The following is a 26264-nucleotide window of genomic DNA, read 5'->3' as shown; positions in this document are numbered from 1 at the left end:
AAAATTTTATTTTACATCAATCTACACACAATACATGAAAAAGCAAAACCAGGTTTAAAAAAAAAAACTGAAATATCACATTTACATACGTATTCAGACCCTTTACTCAGTACTTTGTTGAAGCACCTTTGGCAGTGATTACAGCATTGTAATCTTCTTCTTTGATATGACACTACAAGCTTGGCACACCGGTACTTTGGGAGTTCCTCCCATTTTTCTTTGCAGATCCTCTCAAGCGCTGTCAGGTTGGACGTGGAGCGTCGCTGCACAACTATTTTCAGGTCTTCCCTAGATCCGGCTGCCACCACGCGTCACTGTAGGGATGGTGCCTGGCTGGCGTCTTCCAGACGTGACGCTTGGCATTCAGACCAAAGAGTTCAATCTTGATTTCATCAGACCAGCGAATCTTGTTTCTCATGGTCTTTTAGGTGCCTTTTGGCAAACTCCAAGCGGACTGTCATGTGCCTTTTACTGAAGAGTGACCATCGGGTTCTTGGTCACCTCCCTGACCAAGGCCCTTCTCCCCCGATTGCGCAGTTTGGCTGGGCATCCATTTAAGAATGATGGAGGCCATTGTGTTCTTGGGGACCTTACATGCTGCAGAAGTTCTTTGGCACCCTTCCCCAGATCTGTGACTCGACATAATCCTGTTTTGGAGCTCTACAGAGTAGAGTGGAAGTGTTGGAGGAATTATTAGTATTATTCAATTGAGATGAGGGTGATTATTTAAGATACTCTTTGAAGAGGTAGGGTTTCAGGTGCTTTCAGAAGATGACAGGGACTCTGCTGTCCTAGATTCAGGGGGAAGCTGGTTCTACCATTGGCGTACCAGGACAGAAAAGAGCTTGGACAGCCGAGCAGAAGCTGCCCTCTCGTAGGGGTGGGAGGGCCAAAAGACCAGAGGTTGCAGACAACATGTCATCATTCACGGACTAAAAGGCCTACAGAAATGGCATTCACGTCATAAAAATGGCTTGTTTTACTGGCGCCTCTAGAAGCAGATATGTACATTGTCATACCAGTATACCAGTATCTTTCCATGGCTAAAATTTTAACACAAAGCAGACCAAACTCTTTGGTCCTTTAATTACCTGCTGTATGTCAAATATTGTGTGCTATAACTTGGAAAATAAATAAATGTGACTCTAGATGACATAATGATGTTTGTTTCCAACATTAGGGCTGTTAAATCTGCCTTGTGTTTTGCTTCATTGCCATGATACTAACAGGTATCACAATACTGTTATCGTCTCGGCACTAATGCATGACCAACAGGGCTATTTAAAAGCTTTCCAAGAGCTTGGCATTGGCTGTAGTCTTAAACTTGGGTTCCATGGTTTCGATTGATAAGTCTCTCCTGATCTACAATAAAGTACATCACTAAAGCCTTGCTGACACGCATGATGATCGAAAGCCAAACAGAGGTTATGGTTTCAGTATAGGATAAAGAACACTTTATATAATGACCTCCTCACCCTAAGTGACACCATAATACATTGTATTTTAGCACCATCTCATCTGTTATCTGCTCCAGGCAAATACCAGCTGGGTAGGAGCAATACTGTACACACACAGGTGAGCAAAGGTTACACAAATATAAATGGTCTGAAAATGCACACACGGTGACATCATACCTCACACATTGAGAACAAATACACACTCAATATGAGTCTCTTCAGGTGAACATGCATCCACACACAGACACACTAAGAGAGGGTCTCACCTGCCAGACTCCAATCACAGCATTAGCAATGAGGATGAGCAGGATGACGATGGGTTCTACGAAGGCTGTGATGGTCTCCTCTCCCTCCTCAAACAGAGCCAGCACCTGGAACACAGACAGAGAGAGAAATATGAGTCTCCTCTCCAGATAAAACAGACTCAATAGGAGTATCCTGGACACACACAGAGAGACAAAGAGAGACAGAGAGAGAGAGTAGCCTCAATATGAGTCTCCTGGACAGAGAGAGAGTAGCAGCCTCAACATGAGTCTCCTGGCTCGAGAGAACCATTATCACAGTGTACAGCAATTCCATCGCCTTTGACCCTAGTTCTGACCTAATATATTGGTCTGTATTTGTGAACATCACACTTTGTTTATGCAGCTTTAAAGACATTTACCTCTTATAGCTCTATAAAAACAGTTTGAAAAATCACAAATTATCAACAGCAAGAAATTCTTTGTAGAGGGTGTAGTCTCCTTGTGGCTTGGTCCTGTCTCCACCTCTAGTGAGTGGTAGAACGTGTAGTATATAGGAACTAAAGCCCCTTCCGACCCAAAATGGCAGCAGGGAAATGGATGACGTGTAAAGGCAGGAAGGGGTAGCATTTCTGCATAAAGGTCAGCAGTGGCCAGTCAGTTAAGAACCAATTCTTATTTACAATGACTGCCTACCGGGGAACAGTGGGTTTATCTGCCTTGTTCAGGGGCAGAACGACAGATTTCTACCTTGTCAGCCCGGGGATTCGAGCCGGCAACCTTTCAGTTACTGGCTCAACTCTAACCACTAGGCTACCTGCCGCCCCAAATGGCACCCTATTCCTGCATAACACACTACTTTTAACCAAGGCCCCATAGGGCTTTCACAGCCATTTGGGACACAGATTAACACCTGTATAACAGTTAGCTATTCCCGGTTGTTCTTTTATTTCTGTAGGTTAAATTGTGGACTTTAACAACATTAAAAGCTAGATCCTTATGTATATGTGGGAGAGAAGGTGCACAAGGTGCACCGGAATGCTGTGGATTCGAAGAGGAGACAACGAGATGCACCGTTGGTGATAATACAGAGCTTAACCAACTATCCAGTAAAAGTTATCCCCTCCACAGTGAGTAGTGAGGAAGAGCGAGCAGAACGAGGTACGGCAGATCAGTGGCTCAAGCCCCGGTCGATAACTCATCATTCACAGTCATTTGGGGCCCGCAAATATCCCCTTCCCTCCGCTCTGCTGCTCCGTGTAGAGAACATTGATGGAGGGCAACTCCTGCTGATCCGTCCTTTCATTCAGCCTACCTAGCCAGCTGAAACGCACACACGTTTCCGTTGCAATTCTGACACTTAGCGAATATTTTTTGTTTCAGCAGACAAGAGTTCGAGAGAGAAGCATGATGAGAAGGCTGAGATTTACACAGGGTTTAATTAAGGTATTAGTGCAGGAGTCCATTTCAACTTATCACAGGGGTTTCTCCACAAACCTAAACGTATGCATTAAGCGATAGACCAACTCCTACACACATTTAAAATCTCCACCTAAGTTTTGACTGAATGTCTAGATTTCCAACATTAAGTGCCAACCAAACACGGAGTCAACAAACTGAAGAGAAAAAAAAAACAATGCCAAAGACGGTTTACCAAGATGTGTAAGGAGAACAAGAGAAGAATGAGAGCCAAATTTAACCCAATTCAAAAGGCCACTGACTTTTTCCCCTCCTTTCCTGTACAACCCAAAACCTTAACCTACACTCCCTTTCTCACATAATGCCATGGAAAAATAAATAAAGGCAAGCTAACCTTTCCTTAGAATCAAATGGAGGAAGTGTACAAATGTTCACGTCAGTTTAATGGGTGAGCCTTTGTGACCTTCAACAAATACAATGAGTGGATAAAACATAAACAACATGCTCTTTCCATGACAGACTGACCAGGTGAAAGCTATGATCCCTTATTGAGGTCACTTGTTAAAAATCAGTGTAGATGAAGGGGAGGAGACAGGTTAAAGAAGGATTTTTAAGCCTTGAGACATGGAATGGGGTCCCGTGAGGTTCAGTTGGTAGAGCATGGCGCTTGCAACGCCAGGGTTGTGGGTTCGATTTCCACAGGGGACCAGTATGAAAATGTATGCACTTGGAACTGTAAGTCACTCATCTGCTAAATGACAATAAAGTAAATTATGTACGTGTGACATTGAGGGTGAATAGGCAAGACAAAATATTTAAGTGCCTTTGAATGAGATATGGTAGCAGGTACCAGGCATACCGGTCGAGTGTCAAAAACTACGAAGCTGTTTTTCAAGCGCAAAAGTTTCCCCATGTGTATCAAGAATGTCCCACTCAGCCAAAGGACATCCAGCCAACATGACAACTGTGGGAAGCATTGGCGTCAACATGGGCCAGCATCCCTGTGGAACGCTTTCAACACCTTGTTGAGCCCATGCACAGATTCATTGAGGCTGATCTGACGGCAAAAGGGGGTGCAACTCAATATTAGGAAGGTGTTCCTAAACATTTTTTACACTCTGTGTATATTTTGGGGTGTTTTAACACTTTATAAAGACAGTAATGAAATGAGGTGGGGAAACAAGCAAGCGGGAGAAGGGTGGACGCATCGATTGAACCCTGGTCTCCGGTGGGAAGTTTAAGTGAAATGTTCCGGGGAGTGTTAACACTACAACGCAGCTCTGCACAGCTTCTGTTACCTTTGAACCTGTAGTGATTGACTTGGTATGGCCCGGTCTATACTCTCTATCCTTATACATGGATAATAGTGATCAAATTGGCTCAACAACAATATCAGTAGAACAATTAGAGTAAAAATGTAGCCTTATCAGTATTTAATGTTACAAAACTATCGTAAGCATTGTGTCCAGTCCAATATAACAGCTATTGAGCCGACAATGGTAGACTTGCATTCTCCCTCTTCTGCTACTTCTCTCCATAGTAATGTACAGTATATGATTATATCATATTGGAGCCAGCTTCAAAACAACACAGCAACACTTTCTCCTCTGTTCTGCTCCTGTCGCCTGGATACAAGGCTCTTTATTCTCATGTCATGCAAAGATTCAGGGCAGGTCAATATCTCTATTAACATATTCAAATAGGCACACAAATGAGTTCCACATTGAGGTTTGGCCCTTATATAGGTTAGCCTCTCCTTCAGATACTACCGCAGGTCACTTTCTCCACCAGCACTAGCAGGCACTGCACTGGGAGCTCACGTTGAGGTTCTCTTGAGGCCTGGCAAAGTTACTGCTACTGTCCTTTCCAACAACAGTTTTAAATGACTGACTGATATGATTGATCCATAAAGAATCCATCAGCATCAAGTCTCAAAGGATGTACGGGAGTTTCAAACAGGGTGCTCTCAAATTCAGGAGGGAAATTATGGTACTCTCAGGAAACTGAGTAGTGAACCCGGCTCAGCGCTGCTTGGTATATAGTAAAGCTGTGGGAGCTGTAGTGGAACCAACCTACGCAGCTCTGCTTGGTATATAGTAAAGCTGTGGGAGCTGTAGAGAAACCAGCCTAGGTAGCTCAGTGACTGCTTGGTGTAGTACAGTATATAATAAAGCTGTAGAGAACCCAGCCTAGGCAGCTCTGCTTGGTATATAGTAAAGCTGTGGGAGTAGAGAAACTAGCCGAGGCAGCTCAGAGTCTGCTTGAAGCAAACCTAATCTCCAAAACATAAACTTCAGGAAATTGAAAAAAACAACCATATTTTACCATTAATGAACATAGTTTCGAAACCTTAGAAGCTATTTCGAATACATTTGTGGTCCTAGTCATGAAATGTTAAGGACATTGAGGAAAGCTACTGCTTCAATACATGTAAGACAATGAAAATATGCAAAAATTTAGCTACAAGGTTCAGACAGCAACGATAGTAAAGCTGTGGGAGCTGTAGTGAAAACAGCCTCGGTGGCTCAAAGTCTGCTTGGTATATAAACTCAGCAAAAAAAGGAAACGTCCCTTTTTCAGGACCCTGTCTTTCAAAGATATTTCGTAACAATCCAAATAACTTCAGAGCTTCATTGTAAAGGGTTTAAACACTGTTGCTCATGCTTGTTCAATGAAACATAAACCATTAATGAATATGCACCTGTGGAACACTAACAGCTTACAGATGGTAGGCAATTAAGGTCACAGTTATGAAAACTTAGCACACTAAAGAGACCTTTCTACTGACTCAGGGCCCAGGGTCCCTGCGTGAACATGCCTTAGGCATGCTGCAAAGAGGCATGAGGACTGCAGATGTGGCCAGGGCAATAAATTGCAATGTCTGTACTGTGAGACACCTAAGACGGCTCTACAGGGAGACAGGGCAGACAGCTGATCATCCTCGCAGTGGCAGACCATGTGTAACACCTGCACAGGATCAGTACATCTGAATATCACACCTGCAGGACAGTTACAGGATGGCAACAACAACTGCCCTAGTTACACCAGGAACGCACAATCCCTCCATCAGTGCTCAGACTGTCTGAAATAGGCTGAGAGAGGCTGGAGTGAGGGCTTGTAGGTCTGTTGTTAGGCAGGTCCTAACCGGCAACAATGTTGCCTATGGGCACAAACCCACCGTCGCTGGACCAGACAGGACTGGCAAAGAGTGCTCTTCACTGACGAGTCGCGGTTGTCTCACCATGGGTGATGGTTGGATTCACGTTTATAGTCGAAGGAATGAGCATTACACGAGGCCTGTACTCTGGAGCAGGATCAATTTGGAGGTGGAGGGTCCGTCATGCGGCTTGTCGTCATTGCAGGCAATCTCAATGCTGTGCGTTACAGTGAAGACATCCTCCTCCTTCATGTGGTACCCTTCCTGCAGGCTTATCCTGACATGACCCTCCAGTATGACAATGCCACCAGCCATACTGCTCATTCTGTGTGTGATTTCCTACAAGACAAGAATGTCAGTGTTCTGCCACGGTTAGCGAAGAGCCCGGATCTCAATTCTATTGAGCACGTCTGGGACCTGTTGGATTGGAGGGTGAGGGCTAGGGCCATTCCCCCCAGAAATGTCCGTGAACTTGCAGGTGCTTTGGTGGAAGAGTGGGGTAACATGTCACAGCAAGAACTGGCAAATCTTGTGCAGTCCATGAGGAGGAGATGCACTGCAGTACTTAATGCAGCTGGTGGCCACACCAGATACTGACTTACTTTTGACCCCCCCCCCCCCCCCCCCCCCCCCTTTGCTCAGGGACACATTATTACATTTCTGTTAGTCACGTCTGTGGAACTTGCTCTGTTTATGTATCCGTTGTTGAATCTTGTTATGTTCCTACAAATATTTACACATGTTAAGTTTGCTGAAAATAAACGCAGATGACAGTGAGAGGACGTTTCTTTTTTTGCTGAGTTTAGTAAAGCTTTGGGAGCTGTAAATCAGTTGAATGGAACAGGGGCTCTGTTCCACTGTAAACAACACATTTACATTTAAAAAGTAGTTTTTCCTAACTCTGCAGACACACAGGCAGCCGAATCCACCCCAGGCTTGTCTGGACTCACAGCCTCCCACTTAAAAACACCAGGCATCAGGATCAACACACAGGCAATTAGTGCAGATACTGTATCATATATTTTTTCCTACTTCCCAGAATTGCCCAGTAATTCCATCCTGTGGCACTGGGGCCAGTAACAGTAATAGATGGAAATAAAATAATTATACAGGCAGGTTTCCCTTGGTCGTGACACTCACCCCATCCCTCTCTACCTTACCATCTGGCCCAAAACAGGGTCACTATTTAAAAGTGGAACTGACAGCATTTTAGCAACATGAAATCTTATTAAAATCTGTTCATATACACCCCCAGGAAGAATGACACTTTCCTAAACATGTTCTGATCAGCAAGCACTTAGATATGGTTATTTTCACAGTTTCATAAATTCCTAGAATGTTTGGGAATTACATATAGTAAGGCATTTATGGAAAAAATCTATAAAAATCTAGAGTGGGAAAGCGGATTAACATTTAGACAATTAATAGACACTGCAGCAAATAAAATATACAAAAAAAACATCTGTCTCGTCCAAGACCAGAGTCTACACAGACCGTTGTGCTGTAGCCAATCAGAGCTACAGCAGGCATTATACAAACAAGCAATTTTCCCACACTGGCCAGCCATCATTCACCTTGAACTGGACTGTGTGTTTACAGGCAGTTGCAACAGCACAACTTTACATCATTAGCTAGAACGCATTCAACAAAAGCCACAAAATACGCCTGAATGGATTTGCACAAATATGTTAACACTTCGGGAGTCCTCTTACATTTGGGAACTTTACAGTCCTATTGATCAAACAACCATGAAAAAGGTAGGCTCGCTCCCTCAGTTATGAACATCAACAACTACTGCTAGCCACAGCAAGATGAACTAAAATCTCACGAAGGAACAGTAGCTAAACCCTCAGTTTTTCAGCTAGTTGACCGTAAAAATTGCACTCATAAACGATGGGGAATTGTAGCCTCCTCATCCTTCTGCCAATGCATGCTTGTCCCAACCAAGCACCTAAGCTAACTGGCTAGCTAGCTACTTCCAGACACAGATGAGGGACTACCTCTCTCTGACCATTTTACTCGCCGTAGCAGAGCTGGCTAGGCTGTTTACGTTATTACTTTTTTTGCCTACGTTTACTGACACCGGTCATATTGAGAGTTCGTAAATTCATCAGGTCTGAGTGTGCCAGAGCTCAGAAAAGAGTGCTCTGAAATCGGAGATAGCATATCTCGTGTTTGCAAATTGTCTGGCTAACTGTATAACAGTCGTTCAAGTTCTTGCTAGCTAACCAAATAACACCTGCATCTCTAGCTGTGTATAGCCACCAAAAAACGACATGAGGGGAAAGTCAGTCACTCACCCACTTCCAATGGCATGAAATGACATTCTCCTAGCAGCTAGCTAGCTATATAGCTAACATTAGGCTGTGTGTTTTTAGCTTGGTACATAAATAGATACGCTAGCCTATTAGCCACGTTATGATCATTGCCCTTGCTAGTTTCATTGTATTAGTTACGTTTGTCCGTTTCTATTCAAAATATTGAGCCATTGAAACTGAAACAGTGCATCCCAAACGGAGGCAGCAAACAATGTACTGTACCAGCTGTGATTTACAACCTGTTAGCAATATTTTTTGGACAACCAAGAAAAGTATTGGTGAATTATACGACTCATGCATTGAACGGCATCAATCTATTTTGCCAACAATGCCTTACTGTACATCATGGAAATTTTTAAAACCTCTTATAAAGTTGGTTTTGTAGCATAAACTGGGAATTTGATATTTTGATCGTCTGTGTTTCATATCTGCAAAGTAATAAAAATGCTGTCATTTCCACTTCAAGGAATTGTATGTGTCAGAGTGCAGGTTATCTAGTATTATTCTAAATACTAAAGTGATATTATGCAGTATTTAGTTATTTTATTTCACATTTATTTAAATAGGCCATGGTGGCGAAGTAATTACAATATAGCAATTAAACACTGGAATGGTAGATGTGCAAGTAGAGATACTGGGGTGCAAAGGAGCAAGATAAATAAATACAGTATGGGGATGAGGTATGGGCTATTTACAGATGAGCTATGTACAGATGCAGTGATCTGTGAGCTGCTCTGATAGCGTGTAATATGAATGAGTGGATGAATGAGATGTAATATGAATGAGTGGAGCAAACAGAGAGAGACGGTGATGAGCAGCAGTCAGCGATACATCCTGTTGATGGGTATTCTGGTCTACAGTGGTTACTTACAAAGGAGACGCAGGCAGCTAGCAATAGGATCCTGACCAGGAGGTCCTCAAACTGCTCCACCACCAGCTCCCATAGGGACTTGCCTGCAATACACACACAGAGATAGAGTCAGTCGCATGGCTGTCCGGCTATACATCATCGTGTCACACATGCCTAACAACTTAGTCAAGGCCTAAAAGTTCTGTACATATGATAATCTGAACTACAGTAAATGTAGCTCCCCATCTGTTGATGATATGGGACTTCTATAGGCATACTTGTGTTCTTCCAGTTATGGTGCCCTGTTCTACTGACAGTGTGTCTATGTATTTATATGGGTAGTGCTACAACAGTCCGTGTGTACTCTGAGGGTTTTCCCTAACTGTATCGCTCTAGTACAACAGACGATCCCTAGGCTATAGGGCTAATTGTCAGCTTATGAAGGAGGCTCCAGAATCACACTGGAAAAGGTCAATATTTACCTTCTTCAGCCGGGAGCTCTGTCAGTGTCACATCACCATATCCATGGAGGAATGGAGAGAGAGGAGAAAGAGAGTTGGAATGAGAGATAGGGAAAGAGTAAAACAGAGAGAGGGCGGGGGAACAGAACAAACAAAGACAAGTTAATACCATTTGATTAACTTAGAATAGGCTTTGAAATGCGTTTGACATGTGTATTATGGTTTCCAAAGGTGGTGGAGTGGCAATCTTTACCAAGGAACACCTTCAGTGCTCAGTTGTCGCCACCAAGTCTGTCCCCAAACAATTTGATGTGTTGGTTTTAAGCATTAAGCTTTCTACTAGCTCTTTGTTGACTGTTGCTGGGTGTTATTGTCGTCCATCAGCACCAGCCTGTACCCTACCTGCCCTAAGTCTGAATTTGTCCTGCTAGGTGACCTAAACTTGGACATACCTGACCAAGGTACCAAGTCTTAAAACAATAGGACTCCCTAAATATTTCTCAGATTATTACAAATTCCACAAGGTATGACCCCAAACAACCAGAAAAAGGCTTCTCTCCTCGATGTTATCCTCACAAATAATCCTGACAAGTATCAGTCTGGTGTTTTTTGTAATGACCTTAGTGATCACTGTATTACAGCCGGTGTTCGTAATGACTGCTCAGTGAAACATCCTGTCCTAATTTGTCAGACGCTCGGTAAAAAACTTGACCCGGTCTCTAAATTAGTATAGAATCAGCTTGTATCAGCTTCTGTCGAAGAAGCTTGGACCTTCTTTTTTTATATCTTCAGTGATATTGTTAACAAACACACCCCAATAAAGAAAATGAGAATTAAAAACATGTTCAGCCCCTGATTCGACCGTGATCTTGCAGAGTTACTCAACCTCTAAAACACCATTGGGAAAAAGGCTTGGCACACAATGTAGAAAATAGTAAAAAATAAAGAAAAACACTGGAATGAGGTGGTGTCCAAACTTTTGACTGGTACTGTAATTGATGAGGCTGGTACTGTAATTGATGAGGCTGAGCATCATGTACTGTGAAATTTGATAGACAAACTGACGACGATTAGAATTTTGAATACTGAAATTACTGTACTTATGTAGTTGTACAATTTGAGTGATGTGTAACAAATGGGTGCGTGTGTGTTGTGTAACACAAGGAGTATGTGCCATGTAACACATGGAGTGTGTATATGTGCTGTGTAACACATGGAGTGTGGGTGTTTACTGTTGTTTAGTCACTTCCCAGGCCTGAGCGTGCGGTTGTGTGTGTGTGGCAATGGACGCAAAGCAGGAAGCGTGTGGGAGGGAGACAGGCAGCAGAACACACTGCAGCTGGCCTACAATGAATGGAGATCACAACTATAGCTATGGTACAACACCCACCACAACCACCCCTTTTTACAGCACCAAGCATCCATCAATACTGTGGTCAGCACACCAACACTAACTCACATTGAGTGCTAAACATCTTACTCTAAATTAATACTGGAAATCCTGGCAGTTTAAAAGCACAATGAAAATCCTGTGTTTTGAAACAGTGTTTTGATTCTGCTACAGTAGGACTGCATCGGAGGTTTCACATGGGGATCAAACGTCACACACATGCCACGGAAATAAAAAAGAATAATACAATTTCAGGACCATTGGAATTAGAGTTAAATCAGGATCTTTCAAATTCTTCCTACCAACTTTCTGATTGACCAGAAGGAAAGGAAAAAGTAGAAGTATTTTAATCATTTAATGTTAAAATGCCCTTTAATTAAATTGCTTTGTATTGACTGAGTCCGTACAGTACATTGAGAATGTAATGGCTTGTAGCAATACAAAGGGGGGTATTGTGCTTTGAAGAACAGTCTGTCTTTCTATGTTACCACTTATTATGTTATCCGAGTAGGCAGAGTGGAGGGGTAAGATGAAGCAGAGGAGAGAAAACTGCCATTGAAAAACTGCACCATAAATATCAACTAGTGAATGCAAAAAAAAAATACGCAATTTTGAGTCATAGCCTTACAGCTTGGCATTTCTTCTTAGTTCCTAACCAATTATCTGTCAAATATTTTTGACAAAAATATTTCATCATCTTCTTTTCATCATCATTTTTGCCTCATTTTCACAGAGTAATCTGTATAGCTACGATGACTCAATGTAAATGAGTACGTATTTCGTCATATAGACTCTCAAGGTGAGTTCTCTGAGCTGGAGAACCTCTCAGTGCCAGAGGCTCCTGCAAACTAGAGGAAACTGTCCTGCTGTTTTCCTTGTACCGCCAGTCTTAATATGCCCATGTCCCTCTTACTGTGCCTCCCCACTTGTTTAAGGCTGGCTGCAGTTCCTAGAACTGCTGGCCTGGAAAGAGACAAAGGGAGGCTTGCTAGCCAGGAGCAAGGGAGGGAGGGGTTGAATGGGGTTCCCCAGCGCGCAACTGTGCCAAGGATTCCCTCCTTACTGTTGTCATCTGGGTTGTGTCAGCCTCAGCCTGCCCAGGCGCATTCCAACAGACTTCACCACGCCTCCTCCTTTTTTTCCCCTCAGTCCCTCTTGCTGGCTCTCCCTTTCTCTCTCTCACTGGCTCTCCTTTTCTGCCCCCCCCTCCCCCCAAGAAACTCTCATGCCCCCCCGCCCCCATGTGCAGAGTGCAGACAGACTGAAAACAAGAGCCAGCCTGTTTTGACACTACCAGTCCAACCAGAGGGGAACCACTTCCTGGTTACAGTAGCCAACAACAGAACAGAGGGATCCATGTCCAAGACCAGGGTTCAACTAGTATTTGAAATAATTTAAAATACTTTAGCGGGGCTTGATCAAGCTTTCCTGTTGCAATGGGCCAAATGGAATCTTTGCAAAAGTGCAAACCCTGCCCACCTGGTACTCCAGACAGGTTAAAGCAAATGTTTAAAGTAATTAAAAGATTTCAAATAGTTTTTGAACCCAGATCTGATTATCAGAGATAGTAACAGAGAGCCAGGAGAAGCAACAGGAAATGTACCATCATGACTAGGACATGGGATGTGCTGATACAGAAGCTTTCACTATAGCTTCCTAGTACACTCAGACGCACTTACACTTCCTTAATTTCTCCTTAAAAAGCATTATAGCTGTAATCACTAGGCAGACTAATAAACTACACATCATAATAATATGGAAAGCACAGCAACAGGGCTAGATTATAGAGGCCCTCAGCCTCAACTGTAAATAAGTGAAAGTTTGCCATGGCTAATTTGCTCGTGGACACTACTGGAAAACAGTGTTTCATTGGATAAGTCACCAACGTCTGACCAACAAAAAAACACCCAAAATAACTTATGGAGTGCGTACTGTAGGAACTTGATAAATCTCCACACTACACACTGCCCCAAATGGCACCCTATTCTCAATATAATGCACTGCTTTTGACCAGAGCACTATTTAGGGAATAGGACAAAAGTTGTGCACTATATAGGAAACAGGGTGTCATTTGGGACACACCGTGGCTCTCTGGGTATCTAACAGCGAGCTCACCATCGTAACCCCGTAGACTAGAGCTACAGCTCACCTCATCTTTGAAACAGAGTGAACTTTACTGCTGATGCTGGCCTTTATAAAACCCTCTTAGGCCTCACTCAACCGTATCTGAGAACTACTGCAATCCTCCACCCGTTGTCAGTCACATTCTGTTAATGTTCCCCAAAGCACACATCCCTGGATCGCTCCTCTTTTCAGTACACGGTAGCTAGCGACTGGAACGCTATATATATATATATATTTTTTACCCCTTTTTCTCCCCAATTTCGTATTTAGCTAGTAGCTACTATCTTGTCTCATCGCTACAACTCCCGTACAGGCTCGGGAGAGACGAAGGTTGAAAGTAATTTGTCCTCCGATACACAACCAAGCCGCACTGCTTCTTAACACAGCGCGGATCCAACCCGGAAGCCAGCCGCACCAATGTCTCGGAGGAAACACTGTGCACCTGGCAACCTTGGGTAGCGCGCACTGCGCCCGGTCCGCCACAGGAGCCGCTGGTGCGCGATGAGACAAGGATATCCCTACCGGCCAAGCCCCCGCTAACCCGGACGACGCTAGGCCAATTGTGCGTCGCCCCACGGACCTCCCGGTCGCGGCCGGTTACGACAGAGCCTGGGTGCGAACCCAGAGTCTCTGGTGGCACAGCTGGCGCTGCAGTACAGCGCCCTTAACCACTGCGCCACCCGGGCAGTAGTTTAAGAATGTTCTTAAACTGACTTGCCTAGCTAAATACGGGGCGGCAGGTAGCCTAGCGGTTAGAGCGTTGGGCCAGTAACCGAAAGGTTGGTGGATCGAATCCCCGAGCTGACAAGGTAAAAATCTGTCGTTCTGCCCCTGATCAAGGCAGTTATTCGACTGTTCCTAGGCCGTCATTGTAAATAATAATTTGTTCTTAACTGACTTGCCTAGTTACACAAAAAAAGGTTAAATAAAATACATTTACGGTGGGATAATAAAACGGGTGGCCAGGAGATGCCCTCGGTCAGCCCGTAGAGTTGGTCTAGTGCTGCACTCAGAAAAATAGCCTGTGTTATTCAAATAAATAGCAGAAGGTCATAGAGAGCAGAGCAGTCAGTTATAGCACTCTGTCTGAGAGAGACCCAGCCAGTCTGACACAGTGTCTATGCTGTGGGAATACAAAATCAGGTCTAGAAATGGTAGAATGGTGAACTCTTGCACCTTCCTGTGTCTGTCTCAAAGGTCTGCATGCATTAACCATATCATGTATTAGATGTGAATGATAAGGGCCATAGACTTTAACACACTATGATAGTGTGACTACGCCATGGATGTCACTCATTCATATTAATAGAAATGGAGGTTGGAGGAGGGTGCACCTTCATTCCCAGGAGAGGCAGGGGTATGTAAGCACGAGTGTGTCTGTGTGACTGCATGATGGGATAGCCCCTATCAGGTTAGTGTGAGGGCAGGGGATGAAGTTCAGTCAGTAGGTCAGTCATTACTACGCTACAATATGGAGGTACAGATGGGAGGTACAGATGGGGAGTACTCACAGTATCTGTATGGGAGAATCATAATCAGGGTGACTAAACTAATGTAGCAGGCGTAGAAAGACACCTGCGCGGAGGACCCACTTCCGTTTTTCAGGAGAAACGGAAGTTAGGTTGAAAATACTGTTTCCCTGAAAACCAGAAACAAAACACTTTGTAAACACCGCTAAGGGTGGGGTTGCTGAGAAAGATGAATCAGGGCCACCGCTGTGACAGGCCAGATGTTTATCTCTTACTTAATCAAAAGCCCAGAACCGGTTTCACACCAGGCTTATCTACCCAATCGACACGCACCTCCCAGATGAACTCATGGATACCCTTTTCATGTCTCTGCGTACAATCTGAAGGACGTTGCTAACTAGCATTTCGAGCAATTGATTAATAGCGTTAGCACAATGACTAGAAGTCCATGTAACTGCTAACATACTAGTAGAAACCATAGACTTCCAGTCATGACGCTAATGCTAGTTACCATTGGCTCGCGAAACTACCTCTACCTTCCTTCATACTAGAGGCAGAGACGTAAAAAAGGGAATCCATGAGTTCATCAGACTGAAGTAGATAAAGGGCTTCATTGCCAAAATCCTGAAGCATCCCTTTAAGTAAATAAATAAAACAAAGCCGTATTTTTGGTGATTGTCTCTCAGGAGCAATGGATGGATCACTTTGTCAATAAAATTAAGTACATTTAAAAATGTTGATGTACTGGCCCTTTAAATGGCAGTAGTTTTTACCCACAGAGATGGATAGAGATACAGTATTATCATTATAAAAATCGGTCCCATTATACAGCTGTGAACACACAGGTAGCGCCATTGAGGCAATCTCCATTTTGAAGTAGTCAATTTTCTTATTTTGTGTTTGATAAATGCATACATCTTATTTTGGTGATTTACCGCCACCTGCAGTGTTGGAGTCCTGAACCATTCATTTATTGTGGCCACTAGATGGCACTGTTAAAACCATTTAGAAACCATAGCACCCAATTTGAAGATGAAGACAATGCTGTGATCATTCACTGATTGTTCCCAACTCATAGGAATCCCCACCCTTTAAAATGGTGGAAGCCCTCAATGGCAATGGGCATGCTAAAATGGCTTACATTGAGGTTGGGTCCTCTATCCAGCTCTTATTTACCACATAAATGACAAACGTTTATGTTTACTTTAAATGTTAAAAAACAAAATGATCAAAATTGTACATCAGCTTTTTAGTACTAATGTGTATTGTGTACTTTGGAAAAAAGCTGCACATTATTTAAGGGACCATTTATATTCTTGTTTTACAGAATATGCAAATGTTCTGTAATTATGCTGTTTAGGTTATATATTTTTACAGATAACATTATTTACATGTCTAATGATGTTTTCATGATAATTAAGTTGATAATTTGGTATGATTGTTGTTTTTTCCCCCCAATAGTTCCATGGAAATCCATGTCTGTAAAATATGTTGGTAGTATGAGGGTTAATCAGTTTGACTGAATGGCTGATCAAACACATGTGGGTGCGTGTGCAGCTCAGCTCTGAGCTGCTTCTGCTTAGCTCAGTGACTCAACATATATCTCAAGAAGGTTGCAGGGAGTCTGACTGACTGCAGAGGTGGGAGGAGAGAATCAAAAAAGAGGGACAAGTTAGCACAGGATCCCTGATACTCTACAGAGTAATGCATAACAGAACAGAGCCAGACAACACCTCAAGGACTAAAGACATTCTGTTAAACTCGCCTCTCTGTTCGGATCTCCGATAGACAAGTCCAAAATGTTATATAAATCTGGTCTATTTAAAGAGGAAGGAATAATATCATTATTTGCAGTTGCATTGCAATATAATTAAAATAATAAACAGTGATAAGAAGAGTGCAAGTGTGTAAGGGGCAGGGTTAGTTTGACAGGAAGTAGTATGGCAAGAAATGGTAGATAACTGGCAACTCTCCGGCCTGGTCTCAGAGCAAAGCGTATTATGTTACTAGAATCCCTGTAACTCTGTTTAGTATGATATGTTACATTATTTGATCCATTTAGTATGACATTATGTTGGATAAGACAGTAGGTTATTTAAGGCGAAAACGAAAGTAGGGTGGTCGGTTGGGCATAAAATGCAAATGTCTAGCAACCCAAAGGTTGCATGTTCTAATCTCATCACGGGAAACTTTAGCCAACTACTTACGTAGCATGTTAGCTAACCCTTCCACTAATACCTAGCCTAGCTAAAGTTGGCGACCTATCCACCTAGCTAACGTTAACCACAACAAATTGGAATTCTAACAAAGGTATTTCAAATTCATAACATATTGCATGAATTGCAATTTGTACTCTACATCCTAGAATTCATATTATATTGTACAACCCCTATTACATTGGTAGGCTAATGTAATTAAAAATATCATACTAAATGGTATGGAACAGATTTCAGTAACATATAATATGTTTTGCTCTGAGACTAGGTTGAACTCTCCCATACGGTATACATTCTACAGTGGAAGTCAGGGTTGGACATAAACCAAAGAGCTGCGTCACAGGATATGCATCAATACTATGCTCCTTTTCCAACAAGGAAATAGTAATAAATGTGAGTAAGAGTTGTGGTTACACAGTAATATTGAGTAATGTATTGCCCAATGATATATTATCGCTACAGAATTAAAATTAAACAGGATGTTTTAACAGAAGCCAAACCCTAACACCATTTGAGGAACAAACATCAAAACATGAAGAGTTTTGTTACCGTACCAGTCAAAAGTTTGGAAACACCTACTCATTCCAGGGTTTTTCTTTATTTTCTATATTGTATAATAATAGTGAAGACATCAGAACTATGAAGTAACACATATGGAATAATGTAGTAACCAAAAGGTGTTAAACAAATCTAAATATATTTGAGATTTTTCAAAGTAGCCACATTTTGCCTTGACAGCTTTGCACATAATAATGGCTGGAATGGAGTGAATGGAATGGCAAACACAAGGAAACCATGTGTTTGATGTATTTGACACCATTCCGCTCCAGCCATAACCACGAGCCAATCCTCCCCAATTGTGACTCGTTTCAGGAAACAGGGCTTATGTCACTACTTCACAGCATTTGTGTTTTTGGGCAGAAATGCCTTCTGGAACATGTTTATTATTAAGGCACAGGAAAGTGCACGTGTATGCCATCTGTAAATACAATTGTTAAATCGGGAGCCTAGTTGGTTTAGCCACAAAAAAAGCCAGGAACCTTCCCGCTAGCCATGTTTGGCTGAGATAATGTGTGGGCTGAACATGCCAATGGAGGAGTTTGGATTGGTCTGCCATGTAGCACGTTTCTGTCTATAACATGAGCTGGTCAGTATGTGTAGGTAATCCTTTCTAACACAGCTTTTTTTTAAAGATATATAGTAGAACTGCAAAAGTGTTGCTCTCCACTTTCTGGAGGACTGAGTTTTGAGCTAAGGAAAGCTGAGAAAATTCTGGTGTTTGATTGCAAATATGCAGAGGGAGTCAAAAAGAGAACTCCCAGAAGGCTGTTGTATAAAACACCTGTCTCCGGATTACATATTCAAACTAAGGGCAACCATGGAATCTGTGACGGAGATGGAGAAATGTCCATCCATGTATAAAGGTAAAATAGTTTAGCTAGCTACATTTTCAGATTACACATTTCTAATTTAGTCAAAGTAGTTATCACATGTTAAAGCGTACTGTTAGCTAGCTAATATTAGCTGGCTCGTTAATGTTACATGTATGATCTGTGTAGTAATAGTATACGTATCTCAGAGCCATTTGCATTGCTAGTTATAGCCTAATGTTAGCTAACCAACCAGGTTCAATGTTAGCTAGCTAGCTATCTGCAGATTCATGCAGGGTTATAACATTATGAACTTGGATGATGGCTCATTGTTTAGCTATGTCTAAACAAAAGACTCCACTATGCAAGGAACCATTTCAATTGAAATGTTCATGATGTCACTGTGACAACTGTTGATAGACGTAGCTGGTAAATTCCCTCTGGCTATTTCAGAGCATTCTCGTAAGTGTGACGCTCTGTCACACTTACAGAATAACTGAGGAATTTACGAACGCTCAATACCCGTTGAATATGGCCGGTGTCAGTAAACGTATTTCAATTGTTGCCAAGCCGGTCGGTCACAATAAAGGTGCCATCAAACTCCTGCGGTTTAGGGTTTATGTTTTACACACGGTAGGGTTAGGGTCCGTTTTACACACGGTAGGGTTAGGGTCCGTTTTACACACGGTAGGGTTAGGGTCCGTTTTACACACGGTAGGGTTAGGGTCCGTTTTACACACGGTAGGGTTAGGGTCCGTTTTACACACGGTAGGGTTATGTTTTACAAACATTAAGTCAGCAGCATCAGCTTGCTGGCCCATTTCCCTTACAAACACAGGGGTACAAATGATCATTTTTAGCCACCCTCTATGGGGGTGGGCGTGCATGCTGCACACGCAAGTCACCACTCACGCTGCTGCAAGTTCTCATAGCAACAACATCCTTTCTAGCACATTCACAAGGGCGGACTTAGTGATTAATATGGGTTTTATAGTAAAGACATGTAATTTAACTGTAAATACATATTACCTTTTAATCTGCCATGAACACAACCAGTCATGTTGCCATCTGATTGTCAAACAAATCACTTTTAAAAAGGTAGAGGACCTTCGCACGTTCTTCCAAAATAATTCCAGCATCCAAACAGTACACTGTGAACCCACCAACTTTCTTTCAATTCGCACTTGGCTGAAACTCTCACTGGAGAAAGTGTGAGAGCGAGCAAAACAGCGCCTCCATCTTACAATATGTAGCCTGTGTATCTGATGTTGTCTGGCCAAAAAGAATATGACATGCCATACTCTTTTTGGTCAGACAGAATCCAATACATGGGCTACACCATACATGTTCTCTGCCTCGACAAGATTGCAGTATTATCAGCATCTCCTGTCTTTTTACTTAAGAAATGTGTTAACAATTTTTGGGGTTAAAATTAAATCTTTATTTTTCCTGCCCCATCCTGAAAACAGATTAATTTCAATGAAAGTCACGTTCGCAATCATATCGTGTGAAACAATGTACGGGGACGCGAGTGGAGCATTGGGGGGGGGGAAATGGGGGCCCTCAAGCAGAGAAAATATTTTGTAAAAATGATTACTAGTGTTAACATTTTAAAAATTATGCCCAGCTCACATGGCCCCTTGATGTGAGGCCGGAGACAATGCTAAGTCCACCACTGCACATTGAGTGGCTTCTTTTACTATGCACACACCGAGTTGCAGTCTCCACAAGTCACACCAGCAGACAAAAAGTGAGTGTCTGGCTGTGCACATGAATGCTTATGAGAGCGGCTGTGCGCGCAAGTGTGTACGGCTAGATGTGTTGCAACCTCCCACCACCTCCTCCCCCCCATGGCTTTGTAGAGAAGGTCACGGAGGCGCTGAGACCCGGCCAACTTTCCAACATCTGGGAGTGGGACCAACACAGCTAGAGCTAACTACAGTACTGCACCTAAAACATGATGCATCTGGAGCTAGGAGTTGATCTCAGTGCACCAGTAGTACACAAAAACAACAAGTACAGTACAGCTGCTGTCAATGTACCAAGTCAACACACAAAAACAAGTACAGTTTGATCAATTAAATCACTTTATTTTCAGAAAATTAATTGCTGTGAATTTTTTTTTGAGAAATCACATGAGGATGACATTTGGGAGATCGAGATCAAGGTTGCTTGAAATGCCCTTTTCAAGATAGAAGTGAAGAGACCACATCAGCTAGTGTAGAACATCCTGTTTCACAGTAAACAGTTGTTAGTGCAAATTCATTTCACTAGTTTGGCTGTTCCTCTTAACAGGAAGGAAAGAAGACAAATACTCTGCATGTTAGTGTTTGTCACTGTGTGTATATAACAAATAATGAAATCCAACTCATTAACTGACAACCAAGTTTTGACCATATTCAAGTCATCAACCTACCAAAACGTCCCAGTTCTGAGTATGAGATAAAACACATTGTTGAAACTTTTGGTCTAGTCTGACCTCAGACCAGAAAGCCATAACAAAAAGGCTTTTCCACCCCTAACAGTTTCAAAATAAAAGAGGATATGGCCTCCACAATGATAGCACAGGTTTGACTAGGGATGAGGGCCTAAAAAAAACCAGGCCTAAAATACAAGTCTGTGTGCTAAGCTCCGATAACAAAAGCCACCAACCACCACTGGTTACATCTTTAACCTCGGACAGTAATACCAACCGTGACGATCTGGATTAAAATGGGGTCTCCCCTCCATTGCCCATGGTCGTGATAATTAGGGAATACACGTGGCAAAACATTTTACAACACAAGAGCAAGACCAGATAGACCAGTCCTTTTTAGTTTCCATTAAGTGCCTAATGAACACGACCCCGGTGGTAAGACACTCCATCCAGGGGAGTTCCAGGGCCAGACATAGCGTGAAATAGGCCTCCCGTAGGAATGTTATGCCTGTGTCTACAAAACTGGCACGCCATATATCTCCCACTGGAAAGCTGCTAGTACCTACTACAGTGGAGCAGGAAACAAAGTGATCAGAGGGGGTTTCCCTAGTTCATAACCCTTTTTGGTTACTGTACCCCCCAATCTATTATTCAATAGATGTTTCTCTGCCATAAATATGCCCTTATCAGCCTTCCCCTAAGGACAGGCCAATCTGTCCAGGTACCCCCAGAGGTTAGATTACAGGACTTGTTTGTGGCCATGTCTTTGTGTAATGATTATGGCTATATAATAAGTCTACTGCACAGCTCCTGTATGGAAACAACCTGTCCTCATGTCAGAGAGAGAGAGAAGTAATCATGGAGGATTTGTAACAGAAATGCATGCCGCCCACACAGAACAGTGGCTCCCTCCCTGCAACAAAAACCAAACTCACATCAAGTCATTGCAGTCAACAACAAATGGTAGATTGTGGTCGGTTTGTCAGTAGAGGGAATGAGCCATTCAGTATTCTACACACATACTCAGCTGAGACATGTAGCTACTAAAACAGCTAATAACAACAACACAGCTGTTTAATGTGTTGTTGACTGTGTTGAGAAAGACATAGGCCACGTTCAGTAGGCAAACAGTGTGGAATGTTGCAGATAGAAATGTCATGAATAGAACTGACAAGATTGTTTGTTCTACATGTCAGATAGGCATGTTTGTTCTACTCAATATATTTATATCTGAATGTTCCACAATGTTGTGCCTTGGTGAACGTGACCCTGCTTTACAGCCAAGAAAGGAAAGGGTATTCCCTTAAGCCTTTCTCTGCACAAGCAAGAACCCACACACACACACACACACACACACACACACACAGAGAGAGAGGAAGTCAGTTCACACAGCTAAAAGTTTAAGATGCTATCTGCAACAAGACATTTTTCCATGAAGTCATCAAAGCCACAGGGTAGGTCTGTGCAACAAAGGACTGCTGTTTCACTCCTACAACACAGTGGCTCTCCTCTATGGCTTAACGACACAAGCCACCATGCAAATGAATGGCAGGGCCATAGACTCAGAAGGAAAGTAGTAACGGTGTTGACAGGTGCCAAGTTCAATACAACACAAATTAAAGAGCACCAGGTCTACATTCTAGATTAGGGCTTTAACTGGGGGATTAAATCCAATAAACTCATGGAACAAAATAAGTTAAGCATTTGGCTGCTGCAGCATCAACACCTTGTAGCCTACAAAAAAACCCTTGTGCACATTGAGCGATGGGCCCTGGAATTGTGTATGCAGATCTCACACACAGGTATTGCTTTCTCTCAGAAGTAGAGTAAGAGAGTTTCCTAATTTTATCAAATGTTCTCATTGTCATTATGGCACTAACTATGTGGGTGTGCTGTGTTAAGCATGTCGTTTTGGCCTCCCCTGGCCCTCCAATGGGGGTGTCATAGTGGAATACAGAATTATCACCTGAAATATCACTTAATGCCACGCTCTTCCCCTTGATACAGTAGCCTAACATAGCATAAACCCGAAATTGAAACTGTTACAGTATTACACAATACAATACTACTCTTAATGTGTTGACGTTAATGAACGTGACAATTATTATACCCCAAAGCCTCCCCATAAATGCACTGCAAAACAGATGTGATATACTTCCTGCCTCAATACAGGCGTTAGATTAATAGCATATCCTATTGATAATCTGGGTCTCGTTTTTACACATAGTCCGTAACCGTGATGAAAAACGTTCGGGTTCAGTGACTCGATCGTGCGTCCTTCACACACACACACACACACACACACACACAACTTTGTGCAGAGCGAGAAACGCAATGTAGCTCGGTAAAGTACGACAAAGGACTTCAAAACAGCGTTGAGTAGCCTCACGCATAAGATCTGTCTAGATATGTAGGCTGGAAGGAACAATTGCAGGCTGTAAAAGACTGATATTCGTGTTTTCAACCTGTTTGTTTTACAATAAGGCGCGGGGAAATAGTTTCACCAATTTCCCTAAACTGGGCAATGATATCCATGCCCGTGATCGAATTGCATCCAACACTCACGCAGGTAAACTGAATGACAGTGAAAATACAACATCATAAACAATGTTTGTTACTCACCGTTAGGTCCATATTTTTCTAAATTGGATTTCACTTGTTCAAGGGTGAGTCCAGTGTTTTCATTCACACTAAAGTTTTCAAAAACTTCAGATGAGGATTTAGTGTGCGCGTTATCCATCTCGGAGGGAGAACTGACTAGCTAAACAATGAAATAAAAAGTCATGTAGTTAAATATATAACATATATTACGACAATAAAGGACTAATAAACAACAGTCGTTTTCTAACGATGTGCCTTGCGTTCAGACTGCCAAGCGGAGGTGGATCTGCCTGCGTAGACGGTCACCTGCCTCCTCTTCTGCGAGCCGACGATTTGATTCCGGATTCCTGTTCGCGACGCTGCTATTTCCCAATAAATACAATTGCAGTCCGCGCTTCATCAAAATCAGAAGGTGTGCTGTGTTGGTACTGCCTCTTCCACAAGTGAGCGTGTTTGAGCACTCCCTTGCGTTCCTATTGGTTGTCATTACCTGAGTGGAGAGCGTTGCTCAACTCCCACATCCTCGACAATACATCCTTTTGGTAAGCCAAATAAGGAAGCCCTTGTCTTCTTGGTTTATAGATCTTATGCACTGCATATGAAAAGTCACAGGAGGTAATACTATATCATTCTCAAGTTACATATGTTTCATACATGTCATTAGTTAATGCTTTAAACCAAGGTTATGGATCTCTTCCCCTTTGGCACAAGAGTAGGCCTACGTGCATCATCTTCATGCTGGTACTTAAATAATCGCAAACACACTAACATTAAATTAATCTTTACTTTTCTTGTACATCTCGGAATAGTGGTGGCCTACATCTCTCTAAATAGTTTGCCAATTGAGTGTAATCAAATGTTGCCTGATCTAATACTACCAGTACCACGCAACTCCTACACAGCACTTAACGTCACACTATGAGGTAGAAGTAGGTGAGTTTAGTGTTCTTGAAAGGCCTTGCACCTGAGTCATCCTTCAATCATTCTGACCCTTTTTCTCAGTTCTGACCTCACCACTTACTGATGTAGTGAAACTGTTCATTTCAGACGTTGCGGTAGGAGTAACCTATACAAGGAAGGGGAAGGTGTAGGTCCAAGTTGTATCCACTTATGTAAGACTCATCAATGTGACGTTACTGCAGTTCAATCTCCTTATCCCTGGCTATGCAGAAGATGAGAAGGCCCCGTACTGTACTGTAGTATAGGTTTCAAGCAGTAGGTAGTGGGCTGGGAGGACTACTTTTGGAGTGAGAGGTATAAAGGGAACAAGGTGCTCTAGTTATGTCCTGTCTCACAGCTGGGCTCCTCTATCTCTCACAGCTCTCAACTTATTTATAACTTAAAGCGCTTACATAACTTTCCGAACTATACGGTATAGATCAACTCTGAGAAACAGGCCTCCCACTAGAGGTGCGGAGCTATGGTGGACAGCCTATACTTCCAATGGGGCCAAGATGACTAAATGAAAAGCAAGTCATACATCCCTCACACTGAATCAGGTCAAAGCCAGGATTGGGCCCCAGGTCTGACTCCCTCTCTGGGTGATGATGTGCCAATTAGACTTCACCTCACTGCAGCCATGCCTTGTCCTACCCATAGTCAGACACCATGCAGTGGATGCGACTGATAGATACAGTGACCACAGTTCAAGGCACCTCTCACTCACAGACAGACTCAAACTCTCCTGCAAAAGTTTTCATCTGATTCTGAAGTCAGTAATAGATGCACATGCTCTTGACATACCAGCACATAAACAACCAACATTGTTTGAATTGTATTTGTGATTGTGTCTGTGGTTGTCATAATGTGCAATATGAAAGCCATGTGTGAAACAAAAGAGAGCACTTCTGGCTCCACACATTTCTAAGGAACCCCTTGGATTCCAAGGTTCTTACGCAAGGGAAATCCTCCCCTTCTCCGTCCTCTCTCTCTCTCTCTCTCTCTCTCTCTCTCTCTCTCTCTCTCTCTCTCTCTCTCTCTCTCTCTCTCTCTCTCTCTCTCTCTCTCTCTCTCTCTCTCTCTCTCTCTCTCTCTCTCTCTCTCTCTCTCTCTCTCTCTCTCTCTCTCTCTCTCTCTCTCTCTCTCTCTCTCTCTCTCTCTCTCTCTCTCTCTCTCTCTCTCTCTCTCTCTCTCTCTCTCTCTCTCTCTCTCTCTCTCTCTCTCTCTCTCTCTCTCTCTCTCTCTCTCTCTCTCTCTCCACACAATGGCTGCCTATCCTAGCCACCACTCCAGTCACACAACATTTTCCATACAGCTCTGTCCGTCTGTAAGCCCTCCAGCAGCATTTGCCTTCTTTTTTAGTCACAGCCTGCATTTGCATTATGGAAATAAGCAGTGGCCATCCATGCGTGAAGAGATATTTACCTCCCTCTTGCATCCCTGTGTGGTATGCCACACAACTACCTTGTTCAGAGTGAGTCTCTCTGGAATGGATGTCTGTAAAAGGTCTAGTGCAGGCTGTCTTTGTACTTATATGGGCATCTCTTCTTACAACTTATTTGGATGCCTTCCGTTTTTATATCCACAGTTCAGTTTCGTCTCTGGTGCATGTGAATTTGGAATAGATGTTTGTGTGCTTGAATAGTCACGTCATGGTAACGTCAAATACAGTAGATGTCCCTTACAGTTTCTTAGAACCTCAGTCCCTCAGTTGTTTTAATCCTGACAGTGTGTTCCCTGACAGATCCACAGTGCTCTGTGTAAGGACTGACGGCTGCTGCTGCCATTGACTTTCAATCAAGGAGACTTGAAGTGAGACTCAACCACAGTCTGCA

The 26264-nt window shown here is 42.9% G+C and overlaps 1 protein-coding gene across 2 annotated transcripts in view; it reads right to left on the bottom strand.

Annotated features, from left to right (window-relative positions):
* Nucleotides 1-23949, bottom strand: part of LOC110537826 (sarcoplasmic/endoplasmic reticulum calcium ATPase 1) — a 76495-nt gene extending 52546 nt beyond the window's left edge. Inside the window, exons 1-4 of one of the 2 annotated variants that reach the window (XM_036937854.1) lie at nt 23512-23949; nt 9926-9943; nt 9465-9547; nt 1724-1828 (exon numbers count right to left, since the gene is read on the bottom strand). In XM_036937854.1, the coding sequence (XP_036793749.1) occupies nt 1724-1828; nt 9465-9547; nt 9926-9943; nt 23512-23629 (324 nt within the window). In that variant the 5' untranslated portion in view covers nt 23630-23949. The remainder of the gene's footprint in view (nt 1-1723; nt 1829-9464; nt 9548-9925; nt 9944-23511) is intronic. The other variant, XM_036937855.1, reaches the window with a different exon arrangement.
* Between the last annotated feature and the right edge of the window lie 2315 nt (nt 23950-26264).

This window comes from Oncorhynchus mykiss, chromosome 12, assembly GCF_013265735.2.
Source record: "Oncorhynchus mykiss isolate Arlee chromosome 12, USDA_OmykA_1.1, whole genome shotgun sequence".
NCBI lineage: Eukaryota > Metazoa > Chordata > Actinopteri > Salmoniformes > Salmonidae > Oncorhynchus > Oncorhynchus mykiss.
This window is presented reverse-complemented; position numbering and strand designations above follow the sequence as displayed.